Source organism: Micrasema longulum, unplaced genomic scaffold (assembly GCF_059751315.1).
Source record: "Micrasema longulum isolate JH-2025_06_02 unplaced genomic scaffold, ASM5975131v1 h1tg000097l, whole genome shotgun sequence".
In the NCBI taxonomy this organism is placed as follows: Eukaryota; Metazoa; Arthropoda; class Insecta; order Trichoptera; family Brachycentridae; genus Micrasema; species Micrasema longulum.
This window is the reverse complement of record NW_028277303.1, coordinates 676,516-691,086: the sequence shown is the minus strand read 5'-3', so window position 1 is coordinate 691,086 and position 14,571 is coordinate 676,516. Positions and strand designations below refer to the sequence as shown.

Genomic DNA, 14,571 nt, shown 5'->3' with positions numbered 1-14,571 from the left:
CGTCTCGAAACCGGTAGACAGATAAGTTGGTGAGTGGTTTTATACAAATTTTATTAACATAATATATTTACAGCTTTAACTTACTTTATGAAAATTTAATTGGTCTTATTATCAAAAAATCTTTATTTTCAATGCTTGTTTTGTATAACTGTATTTTCTGAATAAAATAAATGACACGACACATGAAGCATGAAACTTTGTGTAAAATATTGTCGAAATACGCCGCATTTAATCGAGATAATTATGCAGCTCTCTAAGCATAATCAGGTGCAGATAATAGTATGACGGTAATTCAAATTTATTTGACTCTTCCAGATAAAATTGTCTCTTTGGGAAGGTGCCATAAGAGTCCCCGCGTGCGTGTGGAGCCGCACTCTCCGTGATACTCCCCGAGTCTCCAACGAGCTGGTCCATATCACAGATTGGCTTCCCACCTTCATGTCTGCTGCAGGTAAAGTTATTAGACCAACAACTAAGGTCTGCATGCACTTCCTGATATTAAAATAAAATACATTCCTACCTAATTGTTCAATTTGCCAAAACGGTAGGAGAACGGTTTCTAAAACAAACACACAAATGAAAATGTGAAGGAAGATTTTACTGTCTAAATGAAAACTATCTACAGTCAAGATATATTCACAATAAAGCTAACAATATGGCGTTAAGGTCTTATCCCAAAAAACGTACCTTTATTACAATTATTGGAATAAACTATTTGTCTGGCTTAAAACGGAATGAGTACCCTTCTTAACCAGGAAATGTAATGCTCATACATAATTTGTTAACAGACTATCAAACTTAGCTATTTAAAAAAAATGTGAAAAAATGTAAATGTTATAGCTATGATTTTTTAATGTTTTATAGTTTTGAAAATACTCCACCCGTGGCACCTCGAATAGTTGTCGGTGAATTGTGCTAAAAGAAGAAGCCAATAGCTGTCAAAATTTACTAAAGGTTGAAAAAATGGCTACCCGGAAACCAAAAATCTATCACAACACATAACAACGCTATAATTGATTGGTTATTGTTCTCATGAACTTGAGACTTGTCGAAGTAGTTTATTTTTATTAAAACCATTTTTATATTTTTTTTTCGTACTTTTTCGACTAACTTACAATTACAATTAAATTATCTAATTTTTATCACTTGTAGGAAAATGATTTTTATATCCAACTTCCCATAAAAATACAATTTTCTAAGTTCTGTACACATTCTGCCAAAAATATTGAAGCCAATAGACGTTTCCAATTCAAATCCTTATTCCAGAATATACTATAAGTCGTACGTAATTGGTTGCGTGTTTTCAAAAAATGAATCGGATCAACCAATTCGTGCACATTGAATTTGATATTTTGTTAATTTCCATGCAATTGGCATTGCAAATTTTAAAATATCAAACTTTATCTGAACGTCACAATAGTAAACGAATTTCGCATAAGTTACTTACATTCTGAATTTCGAGCAGAAAACTATAAATTATACGTATTCTAGGTGGCTTCTCAGCATCTCTTCCCTACACCACAGACGGAATAGACCAATGGCTTAGTTTCCTCGACAACCGAAGATCCCCTAGAGTTGAGGTCCTCCACAACATTGACGAGGTGGAGCGAGTAGCTGCCTACAGGCGCGGCTCCTGGAAGCTGGTTCTCGGCGAGTACAAAGAAGGAGCCTTCGACGCATACTACGGAGAAGATGGAACCTGGAACCTGCAGTATGTTCCTTACGACTACAACGCTGTGACTGACAGTGACACCACAAAGGCCCTTAACTCCATCATTAGGACCAGCACTCCATCGGAGATGTCTCTCTTGAGAGATCAGGCTACTATCAACTGCCCATGGACCAATTCTTCAACATGTGTAGCTGTTCCAGGTATTTAATATTAAACTAATTTTACAGCAGTATCTAACTCCTATTTTTCAGCTCTCATTATTATCGGGTATTTAGAGACCTGTATACGTATACTTTTTTGTTGTTGTTTGACTTTCTGTAACTTTTATTTGTACTTACATTTTTTTCCTACCTACCAATAGTTAAAAATAAAAGTTTGCTTCAATACGTATGTGAGGAATCAAAATAAAATAAATGAAGTAGTTAATGTGCACTTGGACGTTTATATACGTAAATCACTAGATACTGATAATTTTCTTCGAATGAAAAGAGAAAATACAAGGAAAATAATCGAGAAATATCTAAGATAAAAAAAAATCACACCATACTTAAAAGATAGTGAATAGAAGTTCCACAGTAGGTCCACATTGACAGACAATTAATTGGATAGTAAAGAAGGAGAACTTATGAATGTAAATAAATATGGTGCTTTGAGAAGGTGAATTTCTGGGGCTAGGGTGCATACAAAAAAATTACATTTCGTTACGCGAGAAAGCATAACTTTTTTTTAAATGGCTTTTTCCTGTTTCTTGGTATGTTTGAGTACGAAAAATCAAATCATAAAAGGGACCACACATTTTCTTGTTCTTACGTAATATTATCGAAAATCGATAAGTCTAAAAGTAGGTTTCCGATTATTTCTAAATGGCGCGGCATTAGCGTAAACTGTTACACGCAATTTACTCGACTAATCTGCCGATGGTTATGTTTCTTTGAATGTGTATTTAAGCTGAATAACGTAATTTTGATATTTCATATATTTTGCTTAATTTGTGAGAGTTATGCCACAAAAGAGTATCTTAATAAAACTTCAATTAGGATTTACGAATTAAGAATGAAGTAAAAAACCTTAGACCATAGACGTGTAATAAATAGATACGTTATTTCGATACAAGTTACATCTAAGAAATAGCAAACATTGCGTTGTTCTTTACATTTCTTAAGAAAAGAAATAGCATATCGCGATACACAAATGCAATCATTCATATAAGAAAGAAATATACATATTTCCATAGTTCATATTTATTTCATTGTACCTATCTTGTTACCATATATATATGGGCCACAGATGGTCAACAAATTAAAAAATGGATTTAAAAATATAATTAACTGTCTACAATACTTATTCCATAAATTGGATTGCATTTAAAAATAAAACGATATTTCTTTAACACAACGACGCTATTTTTTTGCGCAGCATCACGTCTGATCATGATGAAAGTTTGTAGAGAATGAAGGCACTGAAGTTGTCATTTTCTTTACATTAGTAACGTGTCTATTTAATAATGCGCCTTTGATTAAAATGTCATTATTTTACTGTCTCCTTTTAGAAAATTTTAAAACCATTGTTTGCTATCTCTTTGAAAAATCTCTTCTAATGGAAAAATATAACTTTTCAGTTTTTTTTTCAAATTTACAGCCACGCACAAACATTAATTTACACTTCAAAACGTCTCCACCCAAAATCACGTTTCAAAATTAAAACGCTTATCTCGAGGCATTATTGAAATCTCGTTAATCTCGACTGATATCAATCTCAATTTACCTTTCGAGTTTTGAGAAACTTTTTCCATTTACGAATAATTTGCGAAAATACAAAAAGTTGCGTGAGTGAATGATCGCACCATCGAGGACATTTATTCAATTTTTTCAGAAAAAAATATCAGGTAATAATACATCAAACATACAATTTTAGTTAAGAGTACATACATGCAAACATAATATCTATACTGTTTTATCATTACCACTCCAACTGGGGTCAATACCCTGTTCTAAGACCGGCATTTTTTTTGCTTACGTTTTTTTTTATTTCGGTGTTACAAAAGTACAATTTTTATAATTTTAAACTTATTGGTTTTTATAATCACATAATATTACTAGCGCTTAGACATAAAGATATATATTTTTTGCCACAACGTTTGTCTTTCTTCAATTGTCCACACAGTACAGTACAGTAGTTCTTCCGACTCCTCCCGACCAATGACACGAAGAAACGAGGCCAGAACTCTCTTTGGCTTGACAACACCACCACATTCCCATGTTCTAGGGATAAGATATATTTGTTATATAGATATAAAGTACAAGATGGTTGTATTTAAGACTAAAAACTAAAATTTACAAGTGCCACCACTCTCCATAGACGGTACTGAAGTAAAAATAGTAAAAGTCATTCAAATACCTAGGCCATGTACTGGATGAAAACTGCGCGGACGATTGTGATATAAGGCGACAATATTGAGCCTATCGTACACGAGCTAATATACTGGCACGAAGATTTTATCAATGCTCCGTGGAAGTGAAGAACAGATTGGTTCATGTAGCAACAATACACCAGTTAGCTGTGGTGTAAATAATATCAACGTAGTGTTAGGGATATGAAGGTGTGATATAACAATAATATAGAGCCCTGCACAAGATTTCCTGTAATTGTAGCGCTAGTAGAATGTTTGCTGCTGCTAGACCTTCACTGGGATGGACTGCTGCGGCATCGGATATCAGGCCTCAAATAACGGCTGGGGAAAAGTCCGACTTAATCAGCCAATTAGTAAAACATTCATAGGAATCGAGGTTGTGGCAGCATTGAAGCAGAACTCTTAACTGCCGTTCTTCTGAATTCTGCAACCTATTGCACTATTTTTTTTTATTTCTCCCTTTTTAGTTTTATTACCTTTAAATCCTTTTTTGTTTTACTCTTAAATATTTTGCAGACACCCTTTGCAGCCTATTAGCAATATCATATAGTGGATTTTGTATCCATGATGGACAGATTGCATCCGTACACTGTCACAATTATATTCTTAAATTAAATATCTATTTGTGATAAATCAATTGATAATTTCATTTTATATTATTACTGAGCATTGTCGAGGTCATCAGAGAATTTCCTTGACAATCGAATGCAAATACTGCAATACCAAAATTACATCCGTAACCAGCAACGAATAATCATGGCTCCATAACCTTACTAACGATGACCCTTAACGTGCCATCAAATCCAATCTAATCTCAATTTAAATACGGCCTTAGAGTTGACCTTTAAGTTATATTGAGTACTTTAAAAATAAAAAAAATAAAATTGAAAGTAAAATGTGGTATACCTTAGGAAGAATATAGTTTAGTGAGTAAATTAGAACTAAAAACTTTATGTTTTCAACTCGACTCGATGAAATTTAGAATTTACAATGTGCGTATCTGAAAAGAGGCCACATCACCTCTAGAAGGGATCCGGGTAAGTGGACATTTTTATACTTAAATGTCAATCCAAGAAAATATGGAGTTTATCTTTTTCATGCGTTAGTTAATTTTTGTCCAGGCAGATGAAGAATACAGTTCTTTTTGTGAAATAAAATCAGAATCCTGGACGAGTGTTTTCGACTCAATGGCTGCCAGGTAAAAATTCTGAATAAGGAAATTGGGTGGAGATAAGTCCGCCTCGCTGTATAGTAGTTGACGCGATCGTCTACTATTCTTGAGGTATTAGGTTCTATTTATGACAGCGTGGACATGAAATATTGATTTTGAAGGTTGTCTGATATTCAATATTTCATTGTTCGTAGACTGACGCCTAAAACGTTATACCGATCAGTTTACCTTCATGTAACAAATTATCGAAATACGCTGCATTTTATTTACTAATGCAGTGCCCTATGCACAACTGAATGTTGAAATGGAAATGATAATAATGATAAATTGTTGTATGCGTATATTATGTATAATTAAGAGTATGCTCACTATTGAACTATTGTCCTTAATTTTTGCACATTAAAATAAGGTAAATATTCGATGTAGTAGTCTTTTTAAAACTATTACTTTTGCTAAGTGTTTATATTGTCTTCTGAATGTCCTACATTGGTGACATTGATAAACGAGATGTGGAAAATTCAGAGTTTTACTAAACTAATGAATAAGGGCGATATTATTAGGTACTAGCTAACGATGGATAGTCCGCCTCGTTTTCAAATGATCAGCGTCGTTGTCTACCATACGGAAGATCTTGGGTTTGATTCACGACATGGTTGAGACATGAAATATTTATATAAAATGCTATATTTCATAGACCCTAGACTGTCTGAAGCGAAAGACTTCATTTTACCTCTGTGTAATTTTTTTATCGAAATACGCTACCATTGATGCACAAACGCAGTATCTACGAATGTATATATCATGTAAATATGTACAACATTACGTGCAAAAAGAGAAATAGATAGGGAAACGTTTTTGATAAAAAGGATGTTTGTATTGCCATTTGAGAATACCTATTTTATATTTTTACACCATAAGAAATAATGTATTTATTTGAAAAATTACATAAGTAAAGCATTAATTTTCACGATAAAACAGCAAGAACTTATTCATGTCGCCAATGTATATAGAATAAATTATATGAAAAACTTTCTTTTACTTTTTAAATTTATTTATAAATAAGAAGAAAAAAAACTTTGCTAAAGGTATTATTCCGTGCGACGTCGGATAAATTTTCAACAATAGTTTAAAAAATACATTCTTTGAATTACCTGAAAGGTATAAGTAGAAGCATACAAATTGGGATGTACATTCAGGCGTTGCCTAGTAGGTAAAATAATTCAGCCAAACAAATGTCACCCACATCTATAAAGGTTTCAGCTCGTTTAGATCACAAAAAACAGTATTTCCTCCATATACCCGAAAACCGTTTTAAAGGCCGTAAGTCTTCCTATCGGTTTGGCTCATCCAAAAAATCTATTTTCAATTTCATTTATCACGAGTTTAATTGAATTTAACTCTACTACTTTTACTGCCTCTTTCAGTGTGAGTTTGGAAAACTATATGGATGATTTTTGTTGGATATTGCTATTCTTCCTCATGACCATATTGCCAACACGAATGGTAGCCAAAACTGTCTTTACTTGTATCGAATTCAGTTACAAAAGTAAACAGATATAAGAGTTAAAGAAAAATGAATGCTTAAACATAGGTAGATGGTGAAACTTACGCAGTGTATAAAGTGGTCAGTTAAACTAGCCAATGACAGGTCAAAAAAGACAAATTCTTGGGAAGAATTAGAAAAAAACTACATTTAAATTAAATTTTATTAGTATTTCAATCTGTTATATCACACTTAAACTATAGCACAATTGTCCTGTTTCTTGCCAGAAAGTCTCATGAAGGCTGAAAGCATCTCCACTTTTCGAGCGAAATGCTATTTGTATATTCAAGATAGAGATTATTAAATTATGTAGATTTTTAAATATATTTAATTAAGGTATAAATAGTTCAATTGTTAATTGATCATGTTGTTACACAACTAAATAATTAAGTTTCTGTAAATTAACCATCTAAAAAAATTCAAATATTTTTTTTAAATGCCTTAACTTCTCAAAAATTCACATTTACTTCTCATTTTTTTTTTCTTTCTTTGATGTAATAAATTTACATATTAATACTTAGGACGAATTCCAGCCTGTCTACTAGCTTTTGGAGATACTCAAAGTATTATTGAAAGTACATACCATTTATATAACAATTAATAATATTATATCTCATTCCTAAGTAAATAAACTTATTCGTATGAAACTCCTGTTTATTTTATGGTATTATTGTATGCGTTTTCAACCTTTCTATTAAGTTATTTTGCAGTGCCACATTTATTTATTTATCTAATAATGTACAACATAGGTAATTGATATTTTTTCATTGGTGTTATTATTTGTTCAAGTAAGTTTTAAGAAACATTATTGAAACGTTCAACCTTTTTTCACGTTGTGGTTCCAATTTCAGAACCCTTTTATTCTATGTGTCTATGAGTCCTATAAATCATTTTCCAGATATGGAAACACTAGTATGCCTAACAGGGTGAATGGCGCGTACATTCACATTTATTATTTTTTAATACGGTGATTGCGCCACTAGGCAGAAACTGTGGACGCTTGACTTACTGGTTCGCGGAAATCGGGTTATCTTTACTTTGTTTGCCACTGAACTCTAATACAAATTAATGCAATCACCTACCTTGTACTGGGGTTCTGGCACATTATTGTTTGGTACTTCTCTAACGGCAGGCAAGATTAGATTCTGTGGTCAGGATGGATCAGCACTGGTCGGTGGTTTCTTGGTTATTATTTGCGATTACATGACACATAGGATTAAATAAATTATTGATCGCAAAAATAATTTATTCGCGATCGCGGCGAGAATATCAAAGGCACATGCACACACGATGACAGTTCATTTCTTGTTTTGTTTCTTTTGTTGTATGCGTTTGAATAAAGTATTCTTATGTTGGGCCGAAAACAAAAGTGTGGTACCTACCCACAGTAGGAATCGCAACATCTTAACCAGGGCTCAGTAGGCAGCAAATAAATTCAACGTATAACACACATACAGTAAATGTGGCGTAACCATACGAAAAGTCCAAATACTATATGAAGACAAATGCCTTATCATATTCAGTTTTAAAATACGACCAATTTTTTTAAGAAATTATATTATTCCCATAAAAAATATGCCAAACTCTACGCTTTTATAAATACTTAATTATCATCACTAATAAATGTGTTTTAAAAATTTGTTTGACTTAAATCCGTTTGCTTTAGTATTAGTGAAAATAAATACTGTTTATAATGCGCCATAAATCAACTTTATTTGAAATAAATCCAACTTGACAAAAATAGATCATTAAAAAGGAAAGAAGAGATTTGTTTAAAAAATATTTGTAAATACTTCAATTGGACGGAAAAAAACCTGTTAATTTCATTAAATTTGGTCCCAACTCAACACAAGACTTTTAGTCCCATGGAATTGGGACTTATGCCAAAAAAATGTGTAGTAAATTACTTACAAGTAAATAAAAATAAAAATAAATTATTAAAAATAAATATAATTCACCTTTGTTTGATTTTTCTGGTACTTAAATTAACTTACCTCAATTTGACAAAGATCATGTTCTTCAGTTGGAACGCTTGAGATAAAAAACTATTGCTCAGTAATTGTTAGGTAATTTTTTAAATTTATTCACTTACAAAGATAATTTTAAGAATAAAAATATTGTGTCAAATTTTGAATATATTTAAATCCAGAGTATTTTTTTATCTTTAAGGGTGGAACAAGTGAAGGACATGAATTAAAGATAATTAGCCACGAAAAGGATGGGAAAATTCTGTTTTGTACTTTACATCAATACTTATACAAGTATGTCAATGTCTGAGTTTGTCCAAATGTTTGTAGACAAAATACCGGATTCCACTCCCTTGGGAGTCCTTAAGATTAGCAAATTACAACAGGGATGGAGAATACCTTAGAAAAGGGAATATTTAAGTCTAGGCATTTACAGGGCTTATGACTTGTCATTGGCTGGTTTAAGTGGCCACTTTACACACCAGGTAACATTCACTATTTTGCTTATGTTTGAACATCCATATTTCTTCAATTCTTCCATTTGTTGATTTTAGTGAAGTTATAGACCTGAAACCTTTATTGTAGTGAGAGATTCATCTGACTGAATTATTTCACATACTAGGCAACGCCTGAAAATAATTTTCCAATTTCTTGGACCCCAGTTGGTTTTCAGCTCTTTAACTTCACTAAAATCAACAAATTGAGGAATTGAAGAAATATGGATATTCAAACATAAGCAAATTGGTAAATGTTACACAGTATGTAAAGTGGCCACTTAAACCAGCCAATGGCAGGTCATAAGCCTTGTAAATGCCTAGACTTCCATATTCCCCTGTTTAAGGTATTCTCCATCCCTGTTGTAATTTATCAAAATCTTTGTAGAAGCATATGCATAGATTTTACCATCAAAGGACTTAAACTTGTATATATTCGCTGTGAGCAGAAAGCTTTCAAAAATGTATACCCCCACACAGGCCAAGCCTTTGTGGGATTTTTTTGTTTGTTTGTGTAATAGTGTATTTCCAACTATTTATTTTATTAAGTATTTTCAAGTATACGTATTGTAAAATGCAAAGAAAAGAATACCATAAATAAAAATATGAAAAAAATACTGGCATTCGTTGGATTTAAAATAAATAAGATTGTTTATTTTATCATAATCTTAATTATTCTGGTCCAGTTTAACTGATAAAAACAAAATTGTATTAATAGTCGCTATGAGGCCTCGTGGTGTAATGGTCAGCGCGTTTGCCTACTATTCAAGAGGGTTCGATTTCCGACATGGTTGATTTGAAATATTTATTTAAAATGGTGTTTTCACACTAGAATATTTCATAGTTCCTAGACTGGTTAATAACTGATGCGTAAGACTGGTCATCTTAGCTTCATGTAAAAAAAAAAATATGATCAAAATACTCTGCAATTGGTGTACCGATGCAGTGCCCTATGCACCATTCGGTGCGGAAAGGGAATGATGATGATGATAAGGATAGAATTGATTAATTAAATCAAATATATAATTTTTTTCCATTCTTATTTATTTAACATAGAATAGTGCAATTCAATCGTAAAATTAGTGTGAAGTAAAACCTCGTTCATTTTCTACCCAACCTCAAGTAACCATGTTTTAAGAATTGTAATCAAGAAATAATAACTTACAAGACCTTTATTTGAGTTTGATTTTCTCATAAAAGGAAGCTTGAGCGGTCCTTCTCCCCTCTTACATCCTTTATTCTCTGTACTTATAATCCTGAAATAATCTCTGATATATTTGAAAATATTGGTTATTCAATAGAAAGCTGTAGACGCGAGGACTCTTCAAACTTTTCCGATACAAGACTTTTATCACCTGGTGAAAATAAAATAATGTTTCTGGGAAAACTCTATTGTGTATCTTATATTGTATTATGAATGATGTATTTATTTTTAGGTAGAATCATTATGAAGACATCCGATAATGAGTGTACGCTAATTGGTTTAACTTGACAGTTGGATGCCTTGTATATTTTTCTTTTTATGCTTAGAAAAGTCATTAATTAGTGAGTAAACTTTTATTCCGTAGCAAAGCAGTAAGTATTATAAAAAATAAGATCTTTTTGTTTAATTCTCTTAATATGTATTTTAGAAAAATATGTGTCAGTAAATACTAAAAATGAAATCGAATTATATACCTTAAACATAATGTTAATCAGTCATGTTTTAGAGTATTATGCAATTAAAATCTCTAACCTACTTCCACTGCCCATAAAACCAATAATTACTAACGGTTATTTTTTTTAAATACTTAAGAAAAATAGATCATGGAAGTAGGTAAAAATATAATACTTATGTGAATGTTGAGATTATGTTTTTATTGTATATTTTGCTCAGAGTAATAATGTGCCAAGCTATAGAAGAGCCCAAACGTAGAAAAACCATTCTATGACTATTGGGTATTAAGTTAGCTACAGTTCGCAGCAAAACAATGGGCCCTACTCAGGTCGAGAATTACCAAATAGATATTAATTTGTATTGTAAATACTTTTAAATATGTACTCGTGTATTTATTATTGCAAGGTTATACCAATTAATTTTTCTATAATTCGCCTATATTTATTTTTTTAAACTTAAAATACATGTGTGTGATTATTTTTTTATTCATTTTATTCACAATATACTTATGTTATATTTATTGAGACATAAATCTGAACTCCGTGGAGCCAAAGACCTGTGTTGAGTTTGTTTGTTTGTGCGTCTCACGAAACGGCGAGTCGTAGCGGCCTGAAGTTTGGACACGTCATTTTAGATGCAATTTTAATGTTAACGTTGCTATTTGCTAGTAAAATTTGAATCGATCTCTACTCGATAAAAAATCAAACTTTGTATGGATGCCTAGTGCGGCCCTGACATATTGCCCACAATCAACTGTCATTATCAACAGTATACATACTTTAATTCTCAAATTTATCCCATAAATTGAGAAAAAATAGTATCTGAAGTAAATATGTTGATATGAGGAAAGTTTTTGAGCAACATAATACACGTGTCGGGATAATAAATGCCAAAAATCAATGTAAATCATGGAATAATATTTGGAATCAATTACCTGTGAAAACTTACTACTTTAACATCTTTGACGCTCCTACTGCTGCAACCAAACATACTGCAATTCACTATAGTCGATTTTGATTTATTTTAATGTAAATATTTATGATAATGTAATTTTAAAGTTATTTACAAACAAAGCCAAGCATACCGACAAAAGCATCCGACAGAACCGTTATGTGTTTGTTGTCAAACAAAACAAAATGGTTGCTAACCAACAAACCAACATCGCTGGCGTTCTATGAAACTTAGTGATAACGCTTCTCTATAGGTTACGCATTATTACTCTGAGATATGTAATATAAATTTAACGTTTTTAAAGAGAAATTAAATACGTAATTTTCTCTCCGTATGTTATGTTATCAATGTGTATTTATTCTCATATGTTACAAATATAAAATATATATATTGTAAAGCGTACCCGGCACATGAGGAAATATTATTTTTAAGTTTTCGTATTTTATAAAATATTAATAAATAAATAAATTTTCTTAGCTTTCTACTAAACTACACAATATAATATTAATTACGAGTAGTTTATGTCCGTCCTGATAGAGGGTTATCACTTTAAATCTTTATTTACTTTTTCAGGGAAATCCTGTCTCTTCGATATCGAAAGTGACCCGTGTGAGCAACGTGACTTGTCCAGGGTCTACCCTCATATTGTCCGCCAGCTCAAGCAAACCCTGGCCTACTTTAAGTCCTACCTCGTCCCTCAAACCCCTATCGAGCACGACACGAGAGCGGACCCCGCGAGGTTCAACTATACCTACGCCCCCTGGCTGGACCACTGCTATGGAACGTGTGACTCATAGCCCAAACCCTCGTCAATTTCAAGTCCTTCCTCGTCCCCCTAATACCTATCGATCATGACACGAGAGCGCATTCTGCGAGGTTAACTTTACCTGCGTCCCCTGACTGGGCTATTGCTATGAACGTGTGACTCATAGCCTAAATCCCAGCTTTCTTCGAGTCCTACCTTGCCCCTAAACCCCTATTGAGCACGACACGAGGGCGGACCCCGCGAGGTCCCTTTATCCCCCTGCCTGCCATGGAACGTGTGACTCATAGCCCAAACCCTTAACTAATTCAAATCCTACCTTGTCCCCAAAATTTGTGAGCATGATACGAGACCGGATCCCACGAGGTCTAACTATACCCTTAGCTGGACCACTTCTATAGAACATGTGACTCATAGAGATAATAAAAATAATAAAATATTCTTAATATTATGCAAAAAGTATAATTATGTCTTCTAAATATAAGATTTCGTCGTTCTACTCATAATTCCCTTTCACAGATAATTTTTTTTTATTTAGTTAAATTTATTTATTAAAAATTGTATGTACCTAATATTATTGGATGGATAACAAATATACAGATATTACAAACATATTATTAAATACATACCTAACCCTTTTATTTACATTATCGATGGTTTTCTCATTCGAAAGCTGTTGCGTAATTCAGCAATGCTTAAATATAATTGGTATCTATCTGTTTTCATAAAATTGTAGTTAGTACTCTTAATTATTTACAAATTTAATAAATAAAACTATACGAAAGTAATAATTTTATTTTATCAGTAGAAAACCAACACAAGTTCAAAGAACGAATTTCAAGTTTAACAATTTAAATATCTAACATTTCTTAAATATCCACATTACAGTATTGCCAACTATAACAAAAGTTGTGAAATATTAAAAATATGTCGATTTTAAATAGATAGCTGATCTTGATTTAAAGCGATTTTTTATGACACAAAAACAATACCGCCCTTCTTACCACTATTCTTTCTGACCACTTGGCAAGAAAAATGTTTGATATTTAGCACCATACAAAAGGATTTTTAAATGACATTCTTCTTAAAAGGTCACTACGGCTTTCTCCTTTTATTTCCCATAACAATTTGTAGGATATCAATTTTGGGTCTAAGGATTTTGAAGGATGTCTACCAGTATGCGGGTAACCCATTATTCACATGGACAGACATTTTTAAAACTAACCAGAAAATTCTTTATTTTCTTTTCTTTGACTATTTAATGAAATTAAATATTCCATTTTCAATTAACGCATTTTTTATAGTTCTTTTTTTTACCAAATTGAAACAGCTTTCAAGGCTTACTGATATAAAATTATCACTAACGTAAATATAAGGAACGCGGAATTTTATGCAAATTTTTAACGTGTACAAATTGTTTAAAATACGCTTTTTTTCTTTTTTTTTACATATTTTTATTCATATTTAAAGATTAGTTGCGGATTAATAAAATGTCATTAATTTAATTTCTATATAATTACTTTTTGTGACAAAATCAACAGTGCAAAACAAATTTATTTCTTAGAAGCCGACAATAATCTTGATAATTTATTAATTTATATAAAGATAATTTTTATTTCATTCTTACTCTAATAAATAATTGATGTTGACCTTTTACATTATTCCAATTTGTGTATTCATCACTAAAATATTTTTCAACAATATTAGTTAATTTAAAAATGTGCATGTTTTTAAACAGGTACTTAATTGTATTTTTTATAATAAATTATTTGTGACATATGTATTTACTCCTAAATAAAAATATACAATTATTGACTGTACCAAATCGTATGATGTAATCTAATGTGCGTCATTCTATATTTTCTTTATAAACTTGCCAAAGAAAACTTTGTTAAAGTGTTCAATAAATATAATTTCAGAACAATTTTGTTTTTATTTTATTT

General features: G+C 31.7%; 1 protein-coding gene across 1 annotated transcript in view; it reads left to right on the top strand.

Annotated features, from left to right (window-relative positions):
* Positions 1 to 13,905, top strand: part of LOC148284680 (arylsulfatase B-like) — a 72,851-nt gene extending 58,946 nt beyond the window's left edge. The window contains exons 8-10 of the mRNA XM_088236363.1: positions 316 to 451; positions 1,492 to 1,872; positions 12,439 to 13,905. Coding sequence (XP_088092489.1) covers positions 316 to 451; positions 1,492 to 1,872; positions 12,439 to 12,662 — 741 coding nt within the window. The 3' untranslated portion in view covers positions 12,663 to 13,905. The remainder of the gene's footprint in view (positions 1 to 315; positions 452 to 1,491; positions 1,873 to 12,438) is intronic.
* The last annotated feature ends 666 nt before the right edge of the window (positions 13,906 to 14,571 follow it).